The sequence below is a fragment of the Perca fluviatilis genome, chromosome 8, assembly GCF_010015445.1.
Source record: "Perca fluviatilis chromosome 8, GENO_Pfluv_1.0, whole genome shotgun sequence".
NCBI classification, from domain to species: Eukaryota; Metazoa; Chordata; class Actinopteri; order Perciformes; family Percidae; genus Perca; species Perca fluviatilis.
Window position 1 is genome coordinate 5,543,612 of NC_053119.1, and position 21,740 is coordinate 5,565,351.

At 39.5% G+C, this 21,740-nt stretch overlaps 1 protein-coding gene across 1 annotated transcript in view; it reads left to right on the forward strand.

Annotated features, from left to right (window-relative positions):
* The first annotated feature begins 8,247 nt into the window (after positions 1–8,247).
* The window catches only part of ankrd27 (ankyrin repeat domain 27 (VPS9 domain)), a 74,184-nt gene continuing 60,691 nt past the window's right edge, over positions 8,248–21,740 (forward strand). The window contains exons 1-3 of the mRNA XM_039808138.1: positions 8,248–8,372; positions 16,226–16,348; positions 21,321–21,431. Of these exons, the coding sequence (XP_039664072.1) occupies positions 8,343–8,372; positions 16,226–16,348; positions 21,321–21,431 (264 nt within the window). The 5' untranslated portion in view covers positions 8,248–8,342. The remainder of the gene's footprint in view (positions 8,373–16,225; positions 16,349–21,320; positions 21,432–21,740) is intronic.

Below are 21,740 nucleotides of genomic sequence, written 5' to 3' on the forward strand. Positions count from 1 at the left end.
GCCAGAAGGCATCACGTGACTGGCCAGCAGTTGTAATTGCACCGTTTTGGCCGCTTTGTTCAATATGCTTCAATGCCCGGCACACTATCTTTTATTTTTCTGCATGCAGTGGAACTTCCCGCTGAAGTTGTTCAGTTGAATTTCTTTTTAAAATGAATGGTTTTGGTACAAGATTAGAAAGTAAACGGTCCAAGGGGTGAATACTTTTGCATGTGTCACCTTTTTCAGCCCTTCTGAGTTTGCAGGTATGTGTAATCTTGTCTTAATGTTACTTTTGTTTTGTAATTCCAATAAAACGTGGAAATTATTTGTTCAGTTAATCTTAAACGGGTCGTCTGTTTGTTGTTGTGCAAATCGGTACATTTAGTCGGATGCTGTATTTAAGTACAATTTTGAGGTACTTGAGTATTTCCATTTTCTGCTACTTTCTACTTCACTACATCTCAGAGCTTAATATTGTGCTTTTTAATGAACTACATATTTATTTGATGGACTTTAGTTTTACACATTCAGATTATAGACACTCCTAAACACAGGGAGGGGGGAAGATAACTAATGGGACACACTTCCTGTCCCCTAAACAGGGAGGGGAAGAGAATGGGACACGCACCTAAGCATAGCTAAAAAGAAATTAAAATGGCTCCACCACATTGAAGTGATTTTTACACATTACACACTGGATCTAACCAATCCCATAATGCAACATTTTACACATTTCCGTTTAACGTTTCCTAACTGATAAATCGTCACATTATTGAAACTTGTTGCCCACAGTTTTTAGGCACTTTATTTCTGTCAATTTGTATTCTCCAATCCTAAAATGAGAACCCTTCAAATAACATGTCAGCTACCCCACATTCCAGAGATGTTCACAAGTCATTTTTTGGAAGTTCAAGTCAAGTTTCAAGTCTCGGGCCATCTGATCTGTCCCATAAATCTTATGAATTCAGAGCATATTGAAATCAGATGTGGAATAACTTTATGGGGTCTACTTAATACATTCCTCTAGCCCTCGGACCTGGTGAAATATTAACCCAAGTCTGTCACATCATATGGATACAGCTATAAAGATACAATGTGCCTGTTCCCAGCATTAGCGCAACACTTTGCGATGGTTAGCTTGTTACCTGTGGTGATATATGCTAAATGTAACGTCTCTTTCACTCAAAAAAGTGTCTAATGTCGAAGTGGAAATCAAGAAAGCGCCACACCAGTTACAGAACAACATGCAGCTCACCGTCAGTCCAAATAACCCACAATAAGCAGTTTGAACTCACTGATGTAATGCTATTTATTTATCTCTAAGTGTTAGTATGCTCAGTGAAACTGAGTCCAGCGCGAGGGAGATCCCGTTATTGAGGCCAGCGTCTCCACGGCAGCTGACAGTGCGCATGCATCCGCTGCGCCGCGCATGGATAAAATAATGAAATAGTAAATAGGACTACAGTAACAGAAATATGTGCAGAATTAAGACCCAGTGTTTGGTGGACCGGGTACACCTTGTTCACTTAACAGCCTACAAATCATCCACGGGATCAGTTACGCATCCCATGATGACAAGTTGCTCAACTAAACAACACGTTGTTGATCCGGCATCATTTATCTTGGTGCCACACACCTTGCATGTAGCTGTTCTCTTACTGCCACTGGTTACCAAGTTATTGAAAACAAAACTAATGACAACAGGCACAACTCCGGGAGGACTTGGTGTCGCCATCGGCAATGTATGTTTTTTATGTGAGTGATAAGTAAGTAAAATGTATTTGTATAGCACCTTTCACAAATAAAAATCACAAAGTGCTTCACAATAAAATGCAATACAACACAAGAAGTCACAATAGGAGCACAGTGAAATACAAATATAAGTAAGCAGTGTGTGCGCGCACATAAGGCATAACGCATGCGTTACGTTGCACATTATGGCAAAGGGGGACATGCAGCTCACAGGCAGTCATACGTTTCCCCAACGTATATGCGCCAATAAAAGAAAATAGAAATGCATGAATACATTTAAAAAGCGTCTCGAAGCTCCAGTCTGAAGTCTTTTGGGTCGAGTCCGAGTCAAGTCTGAAGTCAGCTGTTCGTCCGACTTAAGTGCGACTCGAGTCCGAGTCTCAGACTCGAGTCCCCATCTCTGCCACATTCACAGAAGACATCACACAACTACAAATAGTATTCTTATTGACGAGTAAACTGACCTTATGTGTAAAACGGGTGGAATATCCCTTTAAAAAGTGGGCAAGCCGGTGATTAGACTCAGGAACCGTTTCTTACCACAAGCCATCACTCTGATGAACAGCTGACTTCTTCTGACTCACAGTGTAAGGTTCAATCAGCACCTGTTTACTGGTTCCACTTATTATTTATTCATCATTCTCTATTTCAGAGCTGTTCATATTGTAATATAATAATTATATAATAACATAGTACTTATTTATTCCAGCATCCGTTGCACTATGCTCCATAATTAAAATAATTTATGATAAAAATAATTTACTCCTGCACACTTTGGACTCTTCATTGCACTACTGCCTCTACCTGTCTATATTGTTTCTGTTTATAGTGTGTATATGTTGTTTGCTTTGTGTGAGTAAGCACACTGCGAGCATTGTATAATCCAAAGCAAAATTCCTCGTATGTGTCCTCATACCTGGAAAATAAAGCTGATTTTGATTGTGTGATCGTGTTCTCTCTAATGTAATACACCGCTCTGGGCGCTAGAGGGCAGCGAACCCGTTTTAGTAGCATCTCTAGGCCAGTTAAAGTTTCCCAGTAACTAGAGAAACAAACGCATCTACTGTTACTTTTACGACGTGTAGCGACAACATTTGCGCATTAGTAAGATTAGAGGTAATGTAAAAAAAAAAAAAAAAATGGTTACGACACGCTCCGCAATGAAAAGCGACTATTTTGACAGCTTGTTCTACGTGTTTCCTCTCTGATGTCTGGCAACCAACCCGGCGCACCAAAGGCTGAGGTCCTGTAGCGGGCTAGCCAGCTGATCCCTGACCGTAAACATCTTCTGACAGGCGGCTCTAGGTGTTGGTCTGCCATGCCAAAGCCCGGGTGACCTGAGGCACTCTCTGATAACAGGTACAATTCAACTAATTATAGCGTCTGTTAGCTGTTAGCTGGGTTACTAGTTGGCCATGCTAACACGTTAATAAGCTAACGCTAACGTTAGATATGCTGGCTATTAGGCTAGCTACGGTTTATATTGGGGGGTATTGTTATTTTGTAGCTAGCAGGCTAATTTTAAAACTTCCGGTGCCCAGCTATGATAGCCTGAGTCACGTACGAAGCCCAAAATGTCAATATTCGCAAATGTGACCAAACGTTTATGCTTGATGAGCAGTTCGTTTTGCAAAATATACCAAAATCTTCCCAGCCACCTGTGAGCGTTGGAAACCGCTGTTTAAAAACTATAGCTAGCTAATCCCACAACCAAACACGCCAAACCAATCTCCATTCAAATAATGTGACATTTAACCCAGAGGTAACGTTGCCTCTCAGAGTTTTGTGCTTGAAGAACACGATTAAATACTTCACTACACATCGTTTCAAATCCTTATATACTAACAGGCATTTCGATAAAAACAAACAAGCCTCCACTTATATTGTATTGCGCAATGGATGGAGAGCTCGAGCATTGATGCAATATAAACGCAAAAAAGGCACTTTAGATGTTATTAAATTAAGTTCAGTTGTGTTAGAAGGATAATAAATTTGCCGAACTTATTAAAAGACATCAACGATTCCTTTAACATCGGATTTATATTATTTGTGCGTTGTACGTGTGTCCGCAAACAAAGAAACATTAAAATGCCAGATTTTTTAAATGGAGTTTGGTTTGACAAAAGAAGCCTTGGAGCTGTAGCCTACCAAACTACACGCATCTGAAATAGAGTAACGATATTCAACCTAAAAGCTTATATGTCGCACTTTGGATGGTCTGTATCATAATAACTAAAATATACATATTTTGTGGCTTTAGGAAAACAATTTTATTTTGAAAACGTCCACGGGAATCTCATTATTCGCGATGGCTAGCTTGACACATCCTTGTTTTTGTCTTAAAGGTCAGTTGACATTGTTTTTTTTCTGATTTTAAAAACCTGCTCTGTTTGTTTTAAATGCCTCCACACCTGGACTTGTGATTCAGAGTCTGATAAGTTGGTTTACAGGTAAAAGGTGGATACTTAGCTTTTCTTCTTGGTTATGTTTTAGTATTCAGGTCTGGAGAGTTATGTTGTGTATGTTCAGGCGGCATCAAACCTAAGAAGAAAGATGTGATGGTCCCCCTTTTTAAAGCTGTGAAACCTCATCTGCTGTGGTCTAGTCTCCTGAAAGGTTTTTATTGATCCAGAGAAAGCAGAAGTGATGTCTTCTTCCATTTCACCCGGTTCATCTCATCTTCTCTGCCATCTGCGCACTGTTTTTATTGATTCTTGTTGTCTTTTCTTCACCAGTTATTGTCTACTCTGTTTTCTTCACGTGATTGATCTGCGGTCTGTGGCTTTAGTTGTACTCCACATGCTGAAACCAAGGGGGGTAAGCTTCGCTTCAGAGCGCCTACCTCCTATGGCGCCATTTTGATGCTACAAAGCGATCACCTGCCGTTAGCGTCCCATTGACTCCCATTCACTTTGACGTAACTTTGACAGCGAATAACTTTAAACCTGAAGCGTTTAAAAACTCTATTTGTCCGTTGTTTATTTCTAAAGAAACACGACAATGTATAAAAGGCTCCATTACCTTGTACCTCACGTTATGGCTCCGTAGCAGACGCTTTTATAACAATAGGCTAACGATTGGTTCATAACCACGAGACTTACTGTCACACAGTAGAGGAATTACCGTATAGTACAGGAGAAGCTCTCAGGCAGTTTGGACTTCCGTTAGCTGTTTAGGTTTAATGACTAATGTTAACTAGCATGTTAGTGATCAGTAATTAGCCTGTGCCTATGTTATCTCCTTACATATACCTACGCTCTCCGTCTCTGTGAGATTGGGAATGATTGAGATTTCTCTCGGCACAGCTACCAGAAGACTTCACACTTTCAGACAGGTTGCTCACGTCACATCTACGTTTTCAAGCTCAGTTGGAGGCTGCTCAGTAACGCTCAGCGCTCACCGGAACAGTGCTTCTAACATCCTTCACTGGTCTCCGTCCAGAGCAACGGGGTCTGTTGGTCAGGGGGGGGACAGAGGGAGTGTCTGAGAACGATGACGTTTAGGTCGTGCGCTAGTTTGAGTTGTAGTTCCGTATTAACGGTGGTGGAGAAAGATGCTAGCGAAGCCATTCGGTCCGTTGTGGCAACGTTGCCGAATATCCAGAAGTTAAAATCCGAACAAGACCAATCTTTGCTGAGTTGTGTTGGTGGCCATGATGTTGTGGCCCTCCTCCCCATGAGGTTCGGGAACAGTTTGATTTTCCAGCTCGCTCCGTTAGTGGTGAAGGAGTTAGCTAAGGCTAACGCTAGCGATGCTAAGCCGACGTCACGACCAAACGTTAGCGATTGGTTCTGGCAGATCCAGAGTGGCTCTGGGCCAATAGTTATAAACTTCAACAGAGGACCCGCTTCCTTCAAGGAAGTTAACACTTGTCAATGGAGAGAGGACAGACTCTCTGTACTAATGAAATGGACCAGAGTCTGGTAGGACCAGGCTAATGGACCAGAGTCTGGTAGGACCAGGCTAATGGACCAGAGTCTGGTAGGACCAGGCTAGTGTACCAGAGTCTGGTAGGACCAGGCTAGTGTACCAGAGTCTGGTAGGACCAGGCTAATGTACCAGAGTCTGGTAGGGCCAGGCTGGTGTACCAGAGTCTGGTAGGGCCAGGCTGGTGTACCAGAGTCTGGTAGGGCCAGGCTGGTGTACCAGAGTCTGGTAGGGCCAGGCTGGTGTACCAGAGTCTGGTAGGATCAGGCTAGTGTACCAGAGTCTGGTAGGATCAGGCTGGTGTACCAGAGTCTGGTAGGACCAGGCTTAACATGCTCTGGTTTAATGGCATTTCTTTAAACCAATCACAATTGTCTTGGGCGGTGCTCAACTCCACTTCTAACTCTAGCAAGACTCTCATGATTTAATTCAGATATTTGGAAATTTGTCTGCAACAGTGGCATTGCTTGAAAGGTCATTTGTAAGGTTAGCGTAAGATTTCTTTAGTCGATTTGTCATTTCTTTTAATTTTTTTTGCTTTCTTTCATGCTGAATGATTTCCTAGAAACTTTTGAGCACATCCCTGGTAACCACAAGATTTAAAGCGATGCTTTTTGCATTATTCTTTTGTGGAGAAACTCAGTTTGAGATCTCCACTTTTGAAAGATTGAAATGTTGAACGTCAAACAGCTAATTTTCATGTAGGAAAATCTGTTTTCAGTTTAAAAAGCCTTTTATAATAGAAATAGAAGATAGCAACCCACGCGTAGCGGCTCTCGTGGGTTGCTTCTCCCTATGTCTTTTAAATGTTCTATTATGAAATAGCCAATGAAATAAAAGGCTTTTTAAATTTTGAAGAAGAGTGCCTTGGATTTTCTGTTTTTTTTTTGTAAACTTAATTGAATTCCTGACCTCAAAGAGCACCTTCAAACATCTGACTGAACTTCTGAGCACCCTGGACTCACTTTCTGCGTTCTGGTGAATTTTTTTCCACAACGATCTGTGCCCTTTTCTGAATCAATTTATGGTGCAAATGTCTTTTTTGTTCAGGGTTCATACGTTTTGAAAAAAACCTGGAAAAGTTATGGAATTTGAAAAATGCAAATGCGAATGTTTTGGAAACATAAAAAGACCCAGAAAGTTTCTTTTTTCTTTCTTTCTTTTTAACGGAGTATAATGTGTTATTAATAAATGTATTTTCACGTTGTCTTAACCTCAGCGTTGTATTCGGGGAGCGATATGATGAATCCCACTATGAACCACACACATTATCATTCATGTTGTAGTTAAAGCGCCCATATTCTGCTCATTTTCAGGTTCATAACTGTATTTTAAGGTTGTACCAGAATAGGTTTACATGGTTTAATTTTCAAAAAACACCATATTTTTGTTGTACTGCACAGCTCTCTCTCACTGCTGCAGATCCTCTTTTCACCTGGTCTCTGTTTTAGCTACAGAGTGAGACCTCTTTTCATCTTCTTCTTCTGTACTATCTTTGATTGCACTCGCACATGCTCAGTAGCTCAGATGTAGATCATGTCAGCTAGCTAACTCTAGAGACAGTATAAGAGAGGCTGTTTCTTCAACTTTGGTCAGTTACAAGGCAGGATCAGCTGGGAGACTTCTTCTAAATGAGGGCGCACATGTAAGTAGTTCTTTTGTAGATTATGGTGAACTTGTGTGTGTTGTAGCAGTGCTTTGCTATTGAGAACGACGTAGCATGCTAGCGTTAGCATTAGCGTTAGCATGCTAATGCTAACGGTACGAGCTAACGGTTGTGGTTAGCCAGCTCATTTCGGACTGACGTCACATTCCGAGCCGATTTTGAACAGCTCACTAGGAGACTGAAGGCAGGACACATTCAGAAACCGTATCTCACTCAGAACAGCATGGATGGATTTTTTTCAAAGTTTGTATGTGTGTGGAAGCACCAGAGACACAAAAGAACACCCCAAATCACCAGAAAAAGTGTTTTTTTCATAATATGGGCACTTTAAACCTCTGAGGGTCAACTTTAACACAGATTTTTATTATTGTATAATGTCGACTGACATTTTCAGGAACACAGTCATGGGAACTTGCCTAAAGGTTATGAAAAAGTCATGGAAAAGTATTGGTTAAAATGCATATGAACCCTTTCTATTTATGTAAAGGAAACTATAATAGATTTTTGGCTGGGGGGGTCCTTGCACTGGCCAGTTTTGATTATTGTAAATTACGCCTATGGCCTTAGCATCTTATCAGCGAGACGCCCTGGAAGTGTAGGGTTGTTTTGTAAACTCTGATTACCTTAAATCAATCTATTGATGGTTCTCCAGCCCCGCTGCGTTCAGGGAACATTGTTTGGATGTTTGACCTTTTTTAATCTGCTTACTGTTGGCTGTTTGTTCTCTGTGTTCACACATGCTAAGCTTCAGGCTAAGACGTCAGCTGAGTGACGCTAATCTTAAGTGTGTAATGGAACGGCCTGTTGGGTCAGCTGGGGGGGGGGGGACAGACATTCCTCTACACCGCTGAATACCATTCAAGCTCGTAGGGTCACGAGGGACCATGTGGGGGGGTAGTGTGACTCATCCCAGCTGAGCGGCCCGACATGAGGCCGCCCAGGGAGCCTGTCTGTCTGTCTGTCTGTCTGCTGGACGGGTTCCCGGTTAGTCTTGACTGTCTGGCGCTGAGGGAGGATGAAGCTGGTCTCGGAGCAGCGGGATGAGGTGGGTTCATCGGCTGTCAGATGACGAGTTTTTTTTTTTAAACCTGTGGACCGGTGGTCGAATGTAACTAAGTACGTTTACTCCAGCGCTGTACTGAAGTACAACTTTAAGGTACTTGAGGCACGTTGTGTTCTGTCTGTGGAAGTGTTCGTTAGCTGTGTGTAACGTTGTGTGTGATATCTGTAAAGCTGAACCGACTCACAGTAGTAAAACAGTTATTCTGATTACTCTTTCTGTGACATAAAGGACACTAACAGATTATACACTGGACACTATCCATTATATCCAAATGTTAATGAGTAATCGTGTTAAATAATCGTGATTTCAGTATTGACCAAAATAATCGTGATTATTATTTTTTTCCATAATCGAGCAGCCCTAGTACTTTTACTTTACTTGTAGTCTATTTCTTTTCATTAAAACTGCTCTTTTAGCTGTTTTTATGCGTATTTTACATATGTATTTTTCTTTTTTTTGTAATGCGTTTTAATGTGGTTTCTGAAGCACTTTGAGATTCTTTTATGAAAAGTGCTTTACAAATAAAATGGATTATTATTATTATTATTATTATTATTTCATGCTACTTTCTCCTTCTACTCCGCTACATTTCAGAGAGAAATATTGGACTTTTTACTCCACTACATTCATCTGTTACAGCTTTAGTTACTAGTTACTTTAGTTACTCCACTACATTCATCTGTTCCAGCTTTAGTTACTAGTTACTTTAGTTACTCCGCTACATTCATCTGTTCCAGCTTTAGTTACTAGTTACTTTAGTTACTCCGCTACATTCATCTGTTCCAGCTTTAGTTACTAGTTACTTTAGTTACTCCACTACATTCATCTGTTACAGCTTTAGTTACTAGTTACTTTAGTTACTCCGCTACATTCATCTGTTCCAGCTTTAGTTACTAGTTACTTTAGTTACTAGTTACTTTAGTTATTCCGTTACATTCATCTGTTCCAGCTTTAGTTACTAGTTACTTTAGTTACTCCACTACATTCATCTGTAACAGCTTTAGTTACTAGTTACTTTAGTTACTCCGCTACATTCATCTGTTACAGCTTTAGTTACTAGTTACTTTAGTTACTAGTTACTTTAGTTACTCCACTACATTCATCTGTTCCAGCTTTAGTTACTAGTTACTTTAGTTACTCCACTACATTCATCTGTTACAGCTTTAGTTATTAGTTACTTTTGTTACTCCACTACATTCATCTGTTACAGCTTTAGTTACTAGTTACTTTAGTTACTCCACTACATTCATCTGTTACAGTTTTAGTTACTAGTTATTTTAGTTACTCCACTACATTCATCTGTTCCAGCTTTAGTTACTAGTTACTTTAGTTACTCCACTACATTCATCTGTTCCAGCTTTAGTTACTAGTTACTTTAGTTACTCCACTACATTCATCTGTTCCAGCTTTAGTTACTAGTTACTTTAGTTACTCCACTACATTCATCTGTTACAGCTTTAGTTACTAGTTACTTTAGTTACTCCACTACATTCATCTGTTCCAGCTTTAGTTACTAGTTACTTTAGTTACTCCACTACATTCATCTGTTCCAGCTTTAGTTACTAGTTACTTTAGTTACTCCGCTACATTCATCTGTTCCAGCTTTAGTTACTAGTTACTTTAGTTACTCCACTACATTCATCTGTTCCAGCTTTAGTTACTAGTTACTTTAGTTACTCCACTACATTCATCTGTTCCAGTTCTTATAGCTGAGATGATTAGACCGTTAAACACACAACTGGTTGGATCCTTTATACTTTCTACAATGGGAGGGTTTTTCTGCATTGAGTACTTTTACTTTTAATACTTTTTTTAGACCATTTTCCTGATGATACTTACATACTTGTACTTAAGTAACATTTTCAATGCAGGATGTTTACTTGTAACGGAGTATTTGTACATTGTGGTATTAGTTATGATCAGATCTGACAGAAGAAACTTGATTTTTCAGAGGACCTTTGAACAGTAAATGCAAAATGAAGTTACTTCTATATAGGGCTGCTCGATTATGGAAAAAAATATAATCACGATTATTTCGGTCAATATTGAAATCACAATAATTTAACACGAATACTCGTTGACTTCTGGAAAGATGTTGCAGTTATTGAACTTCAAAAACAGTCGAAAAAGTTAAATAAATCGACAGCAAAAAAGAACACAACTGTGAACTTTTGCGTTAATACTTTTCCTATTTAAACTTTATTTTTTCATTCAGAACACAAGAGAAAATAAGAGTTTACTTATAACTAATAATTGTTTTTCTCGATTATTCTGTTTTTGTGATCACTGGGAGCCGAAATCATAATCACGATTCAATTTCGATTAATTGCACAGCCCTACTTCTATATCGTTGTTATTGTTGAACACTTCTCATTATTATGGGCATGTTTGTAGCTTCTTTGTGTTTCTTTGCGTAGGATTTAAGATGTTTCAGGTGTTTACAGAGTTATTTGAATTTGGTGCATCTGGAATAAGGTTTGTTTGTTTGTCCATGTGTGGTTAAGGCCAATAATTGGATAAAGTGTTAAAATGTGTGTTTGCTAAACTGAAATAGCTCAACGTAACACGTTAGGGCTGGGCGATATGGACCAAAAGTCATATCCCGGTATATTTTGGCTGAATATCGATATATACGATATATATCCCGAAATCTTTTCCGCAAAGTGAGAGCAAATGTTCAGTCAAAGTCAAAGCCAAATATGACATGTCACATGTAGTTTCATAGAAACCGGCTATTTCAGTGAACAGTTGCAAAATCAAATGAATAAATAATAAACAGGTTTCTTCACCTGGTTCAATGCTCAGCTGTTCAAATGACAATAACGTGAACATAAATACTGTATAACAACAGGAGTACCTTTTTTGAAATCAAAGCTCCATAAGGAGTTTTTTCCAACGTTTTAAATTGTTACATTTTTCTTCTACACATTTTCAGCGCTTATTTCTACGTCCCATATTTTTTTGATATAGGGCTGGGCGATATAGAGAAAATCAGATATCGTGATATTCTTGACCAAATACCTCGATATCGATATTGCGGCGATATATTCTAGAGTTGACGGTGCTCTCGCAAAATATCTTCACACTTAGATTTTAGATAAATAATAATTAATAATAGAACAGCTAGAACAGTCTGGTAAGTTCAGGAAATGACATCACTTTACTGTAATGCAGCCTTTAAAACCAGTAACAGACACTTATGTAATATCACGATATCCAAAATCTAAGACGATATCTAGTCTCATATCACGATATCGATATAATATCGATATATCGCCCAGCCCTATAACACGTATTTGAAAGTCTCGCATAGCCAGACCTTCCTCCACAGCGCTGCGGAGGAGGGTCCGGCTAGTCCGCACAGCATTCTGGGATAGAGGAATAAACCGCTCTGGATTGTTTTCATTTCTTTAAACCGATCCCAGTCGTCTCGTCTCCGCTGAGCTCGGGACGCAGCGATGGTGGCTCTGCTAAATAGTCTCAGGAAGGAACTTGTTTTGGTGCAATATTAAATGAAGTTAACTGTTGACACAACACAGTAATGTGAGCTATTTAATAGGGCTGGGCGATATAGAGAAAGTCAAATATCACGATATTCTTGACCAAATACCTCAATGTCGATATTGCGACGATATATAATTAGTATGGTTGAGTGTTGGTGCTTTAACAAAATGTTATTTACACAATGAGATTTTTGATTAATAATCACCAGAAACGATTTAAGGACTTCGTGGATGAAGGTAAATAATGGAACAGCTAGAACAGTCTGGTAAGTTCAGAAAAGTACATCACTTTACTGTAATGCAGCCTTTAAAACCAGGAAAAGACAACACTTAATACAATAATACCATATTACGATATCCAAAATCTAAGATGATATCTAGTCTCAGATTGCGATATCGATATAACATCAATATATTGCCCAGCCCTACTATTTAAATTAGCTGATACATGGTTAAACCTCATTGGCTCTTCACCTGTATATCGCCGTTTTGTATTTTGTCAATAGAAAATCCCCACCAATCGGTCCCGAAACGTCCCAGTTAGAGAGGAAATGCCGTAAACATATTCTTTGTACATCTTTACAATCATTCCCCGAACGAACCGAGCACGCCAGCCTCGTTGCACCGTCCAAATTTTCTTTAAAACTTGGCATTTTCAGCCCGTTTCATTGCTCAGAGGTTCCGGTTGATGTTGTTCGATGCGACGGGAGTTTAAAGTTAGCTCAAAGAAAGCGGAGAAGCGAGGGACGTCCGGCAGAACTTCTGGCGTCACCGCAGCGATCCCGTAAGCGAACAGTCGACGATATAGACCACCTGTTTGATGGGTCATTATGGGTCATATGTCATTATGAATGTTGCAATATCGATATTCATTTCGATATTTCTTTAACATACTGTATGTAAAACTACAAAAGTTACGGGAAAACGCATCAAAATAGATTCATAACAAATAAAACAAGTTTTGTTACAAGTTAGTTGCACAATAAGGGAATAAGGCTACCAACAATGATTGGACAGTATAAAATATATAAATAAGGACCATGTCTGCAGAACAGGACATGTTCTACTGGTTGGACAGTATAAAATATATAAATAAGGACCATGTCTACAGAACAGGACATGTTCTACTGGTTGGACAGTTATAAAATATATAAATAAGGACCATGTCTACAGAACAGGACATGTTCTACTGGTTGGACAGTATAAAATATATAAATAAGGACCATGTCTACAGAACAGGACATGTTCTACTGGTTGGACAGTATAAAATATATAAATAAGGACCATGTCTACAGAACAGGACATGTTCTACTGGTTGGACAGTTATAAAATATATAAATAAGGACCATGTCTACAGAACAGGACATGTTCTACTGGTTGGACAGTATAAAATATATAAATAAGGACCATGTCTACAGGACAGGAAATGTTCTACTGGTTGGACAGTATAAAATAGATAAATAAGGACCATGTCTACAGAACAGGACATGTTCTACTGGTTGGACAGTTATAAAATATATAAATAAGGACCATGTCTACAGAACAGGACATGGTTTACTGGCTGGACAGTTATAAAATATATAAATAAGGACCATGTCTACAGAACAGGACATGGTTTACTGGCTGGACAGTTATAAAATATATAAATAAGGACCATGTCTACAGAACAGGACATGTTCTACTGGTTGGACAGTTATAAAATATATAAACAAGGACCATGTCTACAGAACAGGACATGTTCTACTGGTTGGACAGTTATAAAATATATAAATAAGGACCATGTCTACAGAACAGGACATGTTCTACTGGTTGGACAGTATAAAATATATAAATAAGGACCATGTCTACAGAACAGGACATGTTCTACTGGTTGGATAATTATAAAATATATAAATAAGGACCATGTCTACAGAACAGGACATGTTCTACTGGTTGGATAATTATAAAATATATAAATAAGGACCATGTCTACAGAACAGGACATGTTCTACTGGTTGGACAGTTATAAAATATATAAATAAGGACCATGTCTACAGAACAGGACATGTTCTACTGGTTGGACAGTTATAATATATATAAATAAGGACCATGTCTACAGAACAGGACATGGTTTACTGGCTGGACAGTTATAAAATATATAAATAAGGACCATGTCTACAGAACAGGACATGTTCTACTGGTTGGATAGTTATAAAATATATAAATAAGGACCATGTCTACAGAACAGGACATGTTCTACTGGTTGGACAGTTATAAAATATATAAATAAGGACCATGTCTACAGAACAGGACATGTTCTACTGGTTGGACAGTATAAAATAGATAAATAAGGACCATGTCTAGAGAACAGGATATATTAGAAACAATAATACTTCTGATATAATATTGCGCGGCTTGATATTGCGATAACTATCATGCACCCCTACACAGAAGGCTCTTTTCATGATCTCATCTGAATAATCCAAAACACATAAGGCTGTCAAAACTGGCCTAAAAGACTTTTGAATGTTCCTTCTAAAATAACACGTAGGGTTCGGACGATATCTACATTGCACATAATGTTCATTAGATGGCAAACGTACAACAAGATACATAACTACTTGTGTAGGTATATTTATTTCAAGCTTTCCCCTTTTTTGAATGACGAAAAAGATTCCCGCAGCCTGCTGGCACGGAGAGTTCTTTCCCTCTCTCGCAGGCGCAGACAACGCGGTGTTGGCGGCAGTCGGCTTTAGTCTCTGCGATGTGTTCAAGTGCAACATTTGGGCCAAGACGGCGGCGAGGCGACGCCACAGTCGGCCTTCGTCGCTGCTCGTTCTTGGCCGTCCATCAGCCAACTTGGCAGCAAACGGTGGAAAAGTAACCTCATTTCAATATTGGACAACAGTCTGAAAGGGACATTTTTCTGTCTGATAGCTTCAATCTCAGCTGGTGATCTGAACAAAGTGGTTAATATTATTATATAGGAATCTGTTCAGCACGTACCGTATGTCTACAGGAATACATCCGGAGACATGAAGGAATCATAAGATCTCTTCTGGAGCTTTGTTTTCGTCAGACATCAGCAATCGGCTGAAGTATTTCCTCGTGTTTTCGATTGGAAAGAAGTCCTACTGCCATACTTTTATTAATTACTATCCATTTATAGTTGGAGTAGAGACTAAACCAGACTAAAATATCTCCACAACTATTGGATGGGTGACCGTGAGAGCTGCAACGATTAGTCGATTAACTATTTTATGATAATCGATTAATCGCTAATGTAATTTTTCCTGCAGAAACAAGTAACAGAAAATGCTGTTGCTCCGACTCAGGCTGGGTTTACAAAATACATTTTCCGATTAAAATCGTTTAGCTTTTTTTTTTTCTTAAGAAATTTTTTTTTCAGTAAAACTAAAGCAATTTCCCCGTACGTGTCTACGTGTCTCTTTGTGGGATTTCTCATCTCTTTATAGTCGTGTTGTGTCTCTTTTTGGTCATTTTAGTATTTTTGGGGGGTGTTGTTTTGGGTCTCTGTGGTCATTTGGTGTCTCATTGCAGTCAGTTTGTGTCCCTTTGATGTAAACACTGATACTTTTATTAATGCAGCAGGGTAGAGGGGAGCTTGTGAAATGGTACAACCTCTTTCAAGCAAAACATACAGTACAGGCCAAAAGTTTGGACACACCTTCTCATTCAATGCGTTCCTTTTTATTTTCATGACTATTTACATTGTAGATTCTCACTGAAGGCATCAAAACTATGAATGAACACATGGAATTATGTACTTAACAAAAAAGTGTGAAATAACTGAAAACATGTCTTATATTTTAGATTCTTCAAAGTAGCCACCCTTTGCTTTTTTATTAATAAGGGAAATAATTCCACTAATTAACCCTGACAAAGCACACCTGTGAAGGTAAAACCATTTCAGGTGACTACCTCATGAAGCTCATTGAGAGAACACCAAGGGTTTGCAGAGTTATCAAAAAAAGCAAAGGGTGGCTACTTTGAAGAATCTAAAATATAAGACATGTTTTCAGTTATTTCACACTTTTTTGTTAAGTACATAATTCCATATGTGTTCATTCATAGTTTTGATGCCTTCAGTGAGAATCTACAATGTAAATAGCCATGAAAATAAAGAAACCCATTGAATGAGAAGGTGTGTCCAAACTTTTGGCCTGTACTGTATATTTTTCTGCAATTCAAATATTACTAATCCAATTGTTATTGAATTGGAATCAAATCGATTAAACAGGTAAATTGTGTTGGAGCCCAGCGCCAGCTCTGACAAAGCAGCGCCTTCTTTAACCACGCTAAGCGGTTCTTTTTGATTTCCCCCCCCTCCAGGATCCAGACCTCCAGCTCCTTATGGCTGTATATGATGAGAACATCCTGAAGAATCATTTCTACGTGGCGTTGGAGAAGCAGAGACCGGACCTCTGCAGCCGAGTGGCAGAGCTCCACGGCATCGTGAGTCTCACCTGTTGTTACCTGATTGTTTGTTTGGCTGATTGAAACCAGTCGTGTCAGTGTGTCTCTCAGTCCTTCAGAAAGGATAAAGGACAACAAAAGAACATGGGGGACAGAACGGGTGATTTCTGGATGACCGGACAGTCGCAAAACGTTCACGAACACGATAATTCAGTCATTTCTCGCTAAAATTTGGTTTTGGTTTTGATAATAACCAACAGATTGAGCAACAGCTCTCTCTCTCTTTTTAAAGATTGCTATATGGGCATTTTCGACCTTTATTCTGACACCCCATATGTTTTTTGTAACGTTACCACGTACAGTATAGCATCAGCCTCATCCGGCTCATGTTCTGTAGTTTCTGCAACGTTAATGTCCGCTGCTGTGTCCCTCGAAGCGGCAGCATAACTTCAGGGGCAAGCTTACCAAAGCACTGAAAGAGTGTAAATTTGCTTTTCGTTCTCCTTCAGTGATTAACATGAGTTACAGCATTAGGTTTTTGTTCCTAAGTGACTCCCAAGACAGACGGGGTGAATTCATGAACGAAAGTGTGAACGTTCTGTCGCAAAACAATCGCCACTATGTAACGTTGTCCGGAAATCCTTGACCTTTCCTAGTGGCTGTACGCTGTATACCTGCACAGGGCTCCAGACTAACTTTTTTCACTAGGAGCACAGTGGCCCCCAACTGAAAATGTTAGGGGCACTACCAGAAAATTTAGGGGCACACACCGTAAATCAACATGCTAACCAAATATTCACATTTCTACTAATTTCCACTGTATTACTAATAAATACTTTGATAATAGATGCAGAAATTACAATGTCCTGTTTCAAATTCAGTGTCACTTTTGAAGATGCAACATATAAGATAAACTGAGAGCCCCATCGCTGTCGTGACAGTTTTATTTTCATCATGACCGATTTTAATTGCTCTTTAATGTTTAATGTAAAGCACTTTGAATTGCCTTGTTGCTGAAAGGTGCTGTAGAAATAAAGTTGCCTTGCCTTACAACTTCAGCCTGTCAGTCAGTCACCAGGGCACAGAAACCACTGTTGTGCCTGGCTGCTCGTCTCCGAGGTAGTGTAACGCCAACAGCACCGCGACCGCTTTCGGCTCGCCATACATATCATATCGCAGCAAACGCTGTCTTCGTGAAGTTATGAAAAACTGTAACCACCCTTGAAACCACTTTAATCGGCATTTCCGTGACTCACTGTGACTTCAACAAAACTGCAGAGCCGACGTAGTTTGCACTGTCTGCAGCTCTGCGTGTGTGCGAGTAGCCTGTGTGTGTTTGTGTCGGGGCACCGCTCTCTGTCATTTTTCAGAGAGGACAGATAAGCTTGTGCTTACGCGCTCTCAGGTACCAAAATTTCAACATTTAACGTGTAAAAAAAGGGGGCAAATTTACTGGTCGCACATGTGCGACTGGATGTAAAATTCAGTCGCACACTCTCAAATTTTGGTCGCAAAATGCGACCATTTGGTCGCAGTCTGGAGCCCTGCTGCATATCACGTAGACTACACCACTGGTCTACCTTTTGTCTTGTCCGGTTGTTCAGTGTGTGTGTGTGTGTGTGTGTGTGTGCTGCTTTCTGGCTGCCAAAACGTCCGTCGTGTGTGTGTGGCGTCCAGTCTGAGTAGAATTCAATTTCAAGTTTGTTCCCAGCTTAACCTGTCATCCTTCTTTCTTTATAAGCTAAATGTGACCATCCAGACTTAATTTTTCTAGACCTTTTTAGACTAATTCTCTGAAATGAGGAACTATTCCCTATCTGATGTCTGTCTCCTTTTTGCATTTAGGGGCTTTTTGTTTCTGGCAGTTTAATGTTTCCTGGTACTGCGGAGGGTTTCTGTCTAAAAGAGACTTTAAATGTGGGAAATGGGGTGCCAGGAAAAAGCTGAACAAATTTCCTGGTAAGATGGGATTCCAGAGGCAGAGAAGGGGATCGTTTTTAAATAACCGAAAACTACACAAAACTAACCTAAAAGCTTCATGGCTTAAATGAGAACAACAGTGTCATTGTTTTGCTGCCTTCAGAGATTTAAAAAACAGAATTGCGATACAGTAACACGGAAATAAAGGAGAAAATACTGCAGTGAGAAAATGCAACCGCACAACAGAACCTGAGACCTTACAGGTGTGAATAGACCACACGTATGTCTGCAAGTTTCTCTTCTAGTCATACGCTGCAGCAGCTGAGTCACTTCCTCTGTGGTTGAAGACTAAGTCCTTTTTCATGAATGCTCAAGTCCGATTTTATACATCCTCGAGTCCAAGTACAAGTTATCAGTCCTCGAGTCAGGACTTGAGTCTCTATTCTCTGGTCTTCCAACGTCTGAGCCCTTTTTCATGAATGCTCAACTCCGATATTATACATTCTCGAGTCCCGAGTCCAAGTACAAGTCATCAGTCCGCAAGAACAGCGTCTCGAGTCCGAGTACTCCATCACTGGTTACAGAGGCGACTCCTTTTCAAAGTGAAACTCTTATATCGAGCTGTCAGACTACTTACTGTCTTGACAGCAGGTCGAGCTATCATTTCAACAAGGTACTTTTTTTTTGTGGTTTTAGCAGCTTCCTCCTCCTCTCAGCCCACACTTTCCCTTCAATGAGTTTCTCCGTTTATATATAATCGGGGAAGGTGACAGTGTTCAGGGTTTTCCCTACCACTCTAAGGCAGTTTTCTCTTTAAGCTTTTTGAGTGTTATTTATAACCTGCTCTAGCTTTTCCAACGTTTTAGGCACAGACATGGTAATAATTACCGTCTAAACTTATGTGAAATTGAATATTGTTTTATTAAAAACATTTTCTTGAAGGATGACCCCTAAACTCTAAAACCCAAATATGTGTACAAGTCTTCCACAAAAGTGAGGGAAAACACTGGAATTAGATTAACATTTTAGAGCTGCAAAGATTAATCGATTGGTCAACTATTAAAAGGTCCCATGGCATGAAAATGTCACTTTTATGAGGTTTTTTAACATTAATATGAGTTCCCTCAGCCTGCCTATGGTCCCCCAGTGGCTAGAAATGGTGATAGGTGTAAACTGAGCCCTGGGTATCCTGCTCTGCCTTTGAGAAAATGAAAGCTCAGATGGACCAATCAGGAATCTTCTCCTTATGAGGCCATAAGGAGCAAGGTTACCTCCCCTTTCTCTGCTTTGACCACCCAGAGAATTTGGCCCACCCATGAGAGAGAGAGAGAGAGACATCATGGCTTTCAAACGAGCAAAGTGGCAGTTGGTCAAGGCCAATAAGACCACTAAGGTCTATATAAAAGAGACTTCAGATACAGTATTAGGGGACCACTAAGGCCTATATAAAAGAGACTTCAGATACAGTATTAGGGGACCACTAAGGTCTATATAAAAGAGACTTCAAATACAGTATTAGGGACCACTAAGGTCTATATAAAAGAGACTTCAGATACAGTATTAGGGGACCACTAAGGCCTATATAAAAGAGACTTCAGATACAGTATTAGGGGACCACTAAGGTCTATATAAAAGAGACTTCAGATACAGTATTAGGGGACCACTAAGGTCTATATAAAAGAGACTTCAGATACAGTATTAGGGGACCACTAAGGTCTATATAAAAGAGACTTCAGATACAGTATTAGGAGACCACTAAGGCCTATATAAAAGAGACTTCAGATACAGTATTAGGGGGACCACTAAGGCCTATATAAAAGAGACTTCAGATACAGTATTAGGGGACCACTAAGGCCTATATAAAAGAGACTTCAGATACAGTATTAGGGGACCACTAAGGTCTATATAAAAGAGACTTCAGATACAGTATTAGGGGACCACTAAGGTCTATATAAAAGAGACTTCAGATACAGTATTAGGGGACCACTAAGGTCTATATAAAAGAGACTTCAGATACAGTATTAGGGGACCACTAAGGCCTATATAAAAGAGACTTCAGATACAGTATTAGGGACCACTAAGGCCTATATAAAAGAGACTTCAGATACAGTATTAGGGGACCACTAAGGTCTATATAAAAGAGACTTCAGATACAGTATTAGGGGACCACTAAGGTCTATATAAAAGAGACTTCAGATACAGTATTAGGGGACCACTAAAGTCTATATAAAAGAGACTTCAGATACAGTATTAGGGGACCACTAAGGTCTATATAAAAGCATCCAAAAAGCAGCATGTCATGGGACCTTTAAATGAATTGCCAACTATTTTGATAATCAAATAAACGGTTTGAGTCCTTAAAACTAAAACTTCTCTGATTCCAGTTTGTTAAATGTGAATATGTTCTAGTATCTTCTCTCCTCTGTGAGAGTAAACTTAATATCTTGGGCTTTGTGGAAACACTGATCCACATTTTTCAACATTTTCTGACTTTTTATACAAACAGTCATCGATTAATCAAGAAAAACTGACAGATTTCTAAACTATTTTTGACACTTTTGTCACTTTTCCAGATATTTATTTTAGCTTTTTTTCCTCCAATGTTTTGAAGCTTTCCCCGACATTTTTGTCACTTATTTCGTTTTTTTTTTTTTCCAACCTTCTTTAATTTTTTTTTTTTTTTTTTTCTTTCTTCCAAATGCTATAAAATTTTATAAAACGACCAAATTCCATGAAAGTAGTGAAGAAAGTTTACTTGTGAAGAATAATGGTTGTATGAACATCCACGTTATTTATTTTGTTGACTATTTCAGTTTTCTTTCAACCAAATTGTTAACAAAATAATTTTTTTAAAGATATTTTTTGGGGCATTTTAGCCTTTAGTAGACAGGAAAGAGTGGGGAGAGAGAGGGTGAAGACATGCAGCAAATGGCCACAGGTCAGACTCGAACCCTGAGCCGCTACGTCGAGGACTGAGCCTCTGCAAATGGGCGCCTGCTCTACCAGGTGAGCCGCCCAGGCGCCCGAGTGGTTAATACGTTTACAGGAAATAATCAAATGTTTTGTATCCCACGTTGCCGACCACCTGCAGGTTCTGGTGCCTTGTTGCGGAAGTTTGGCCGTCAGCAGCTTCTCCGACTCTCAGTTCGACAGCTATGTCCTGCAGCCTGTGGAGGACGGATACCACACCGTGGATGGAAAGGTTCGTCCTGCTTCACTTCATAAACCTCGGCTTCATCAGAGGCACTTAAAACTCTGAGGAAATGTAAGGTCAAACAACAAAATCAGGTACACAAAGGACAAAGGTCCTATGGGTGCTGCTTAAAACAAAGTAACCAATATAACTGAAAGAGGCAGCCGTAAGATGGATGGATGGATGGATGGATGGATACTTTATTTAAAACAAAGTAACCAATATAACTGAAAGAGGCAGCCGTAACTGATAGATAGATAGATAGATAGATAGATAGATAGATAGATAGATAGATAGATAATTTATTCATGCTGAGGA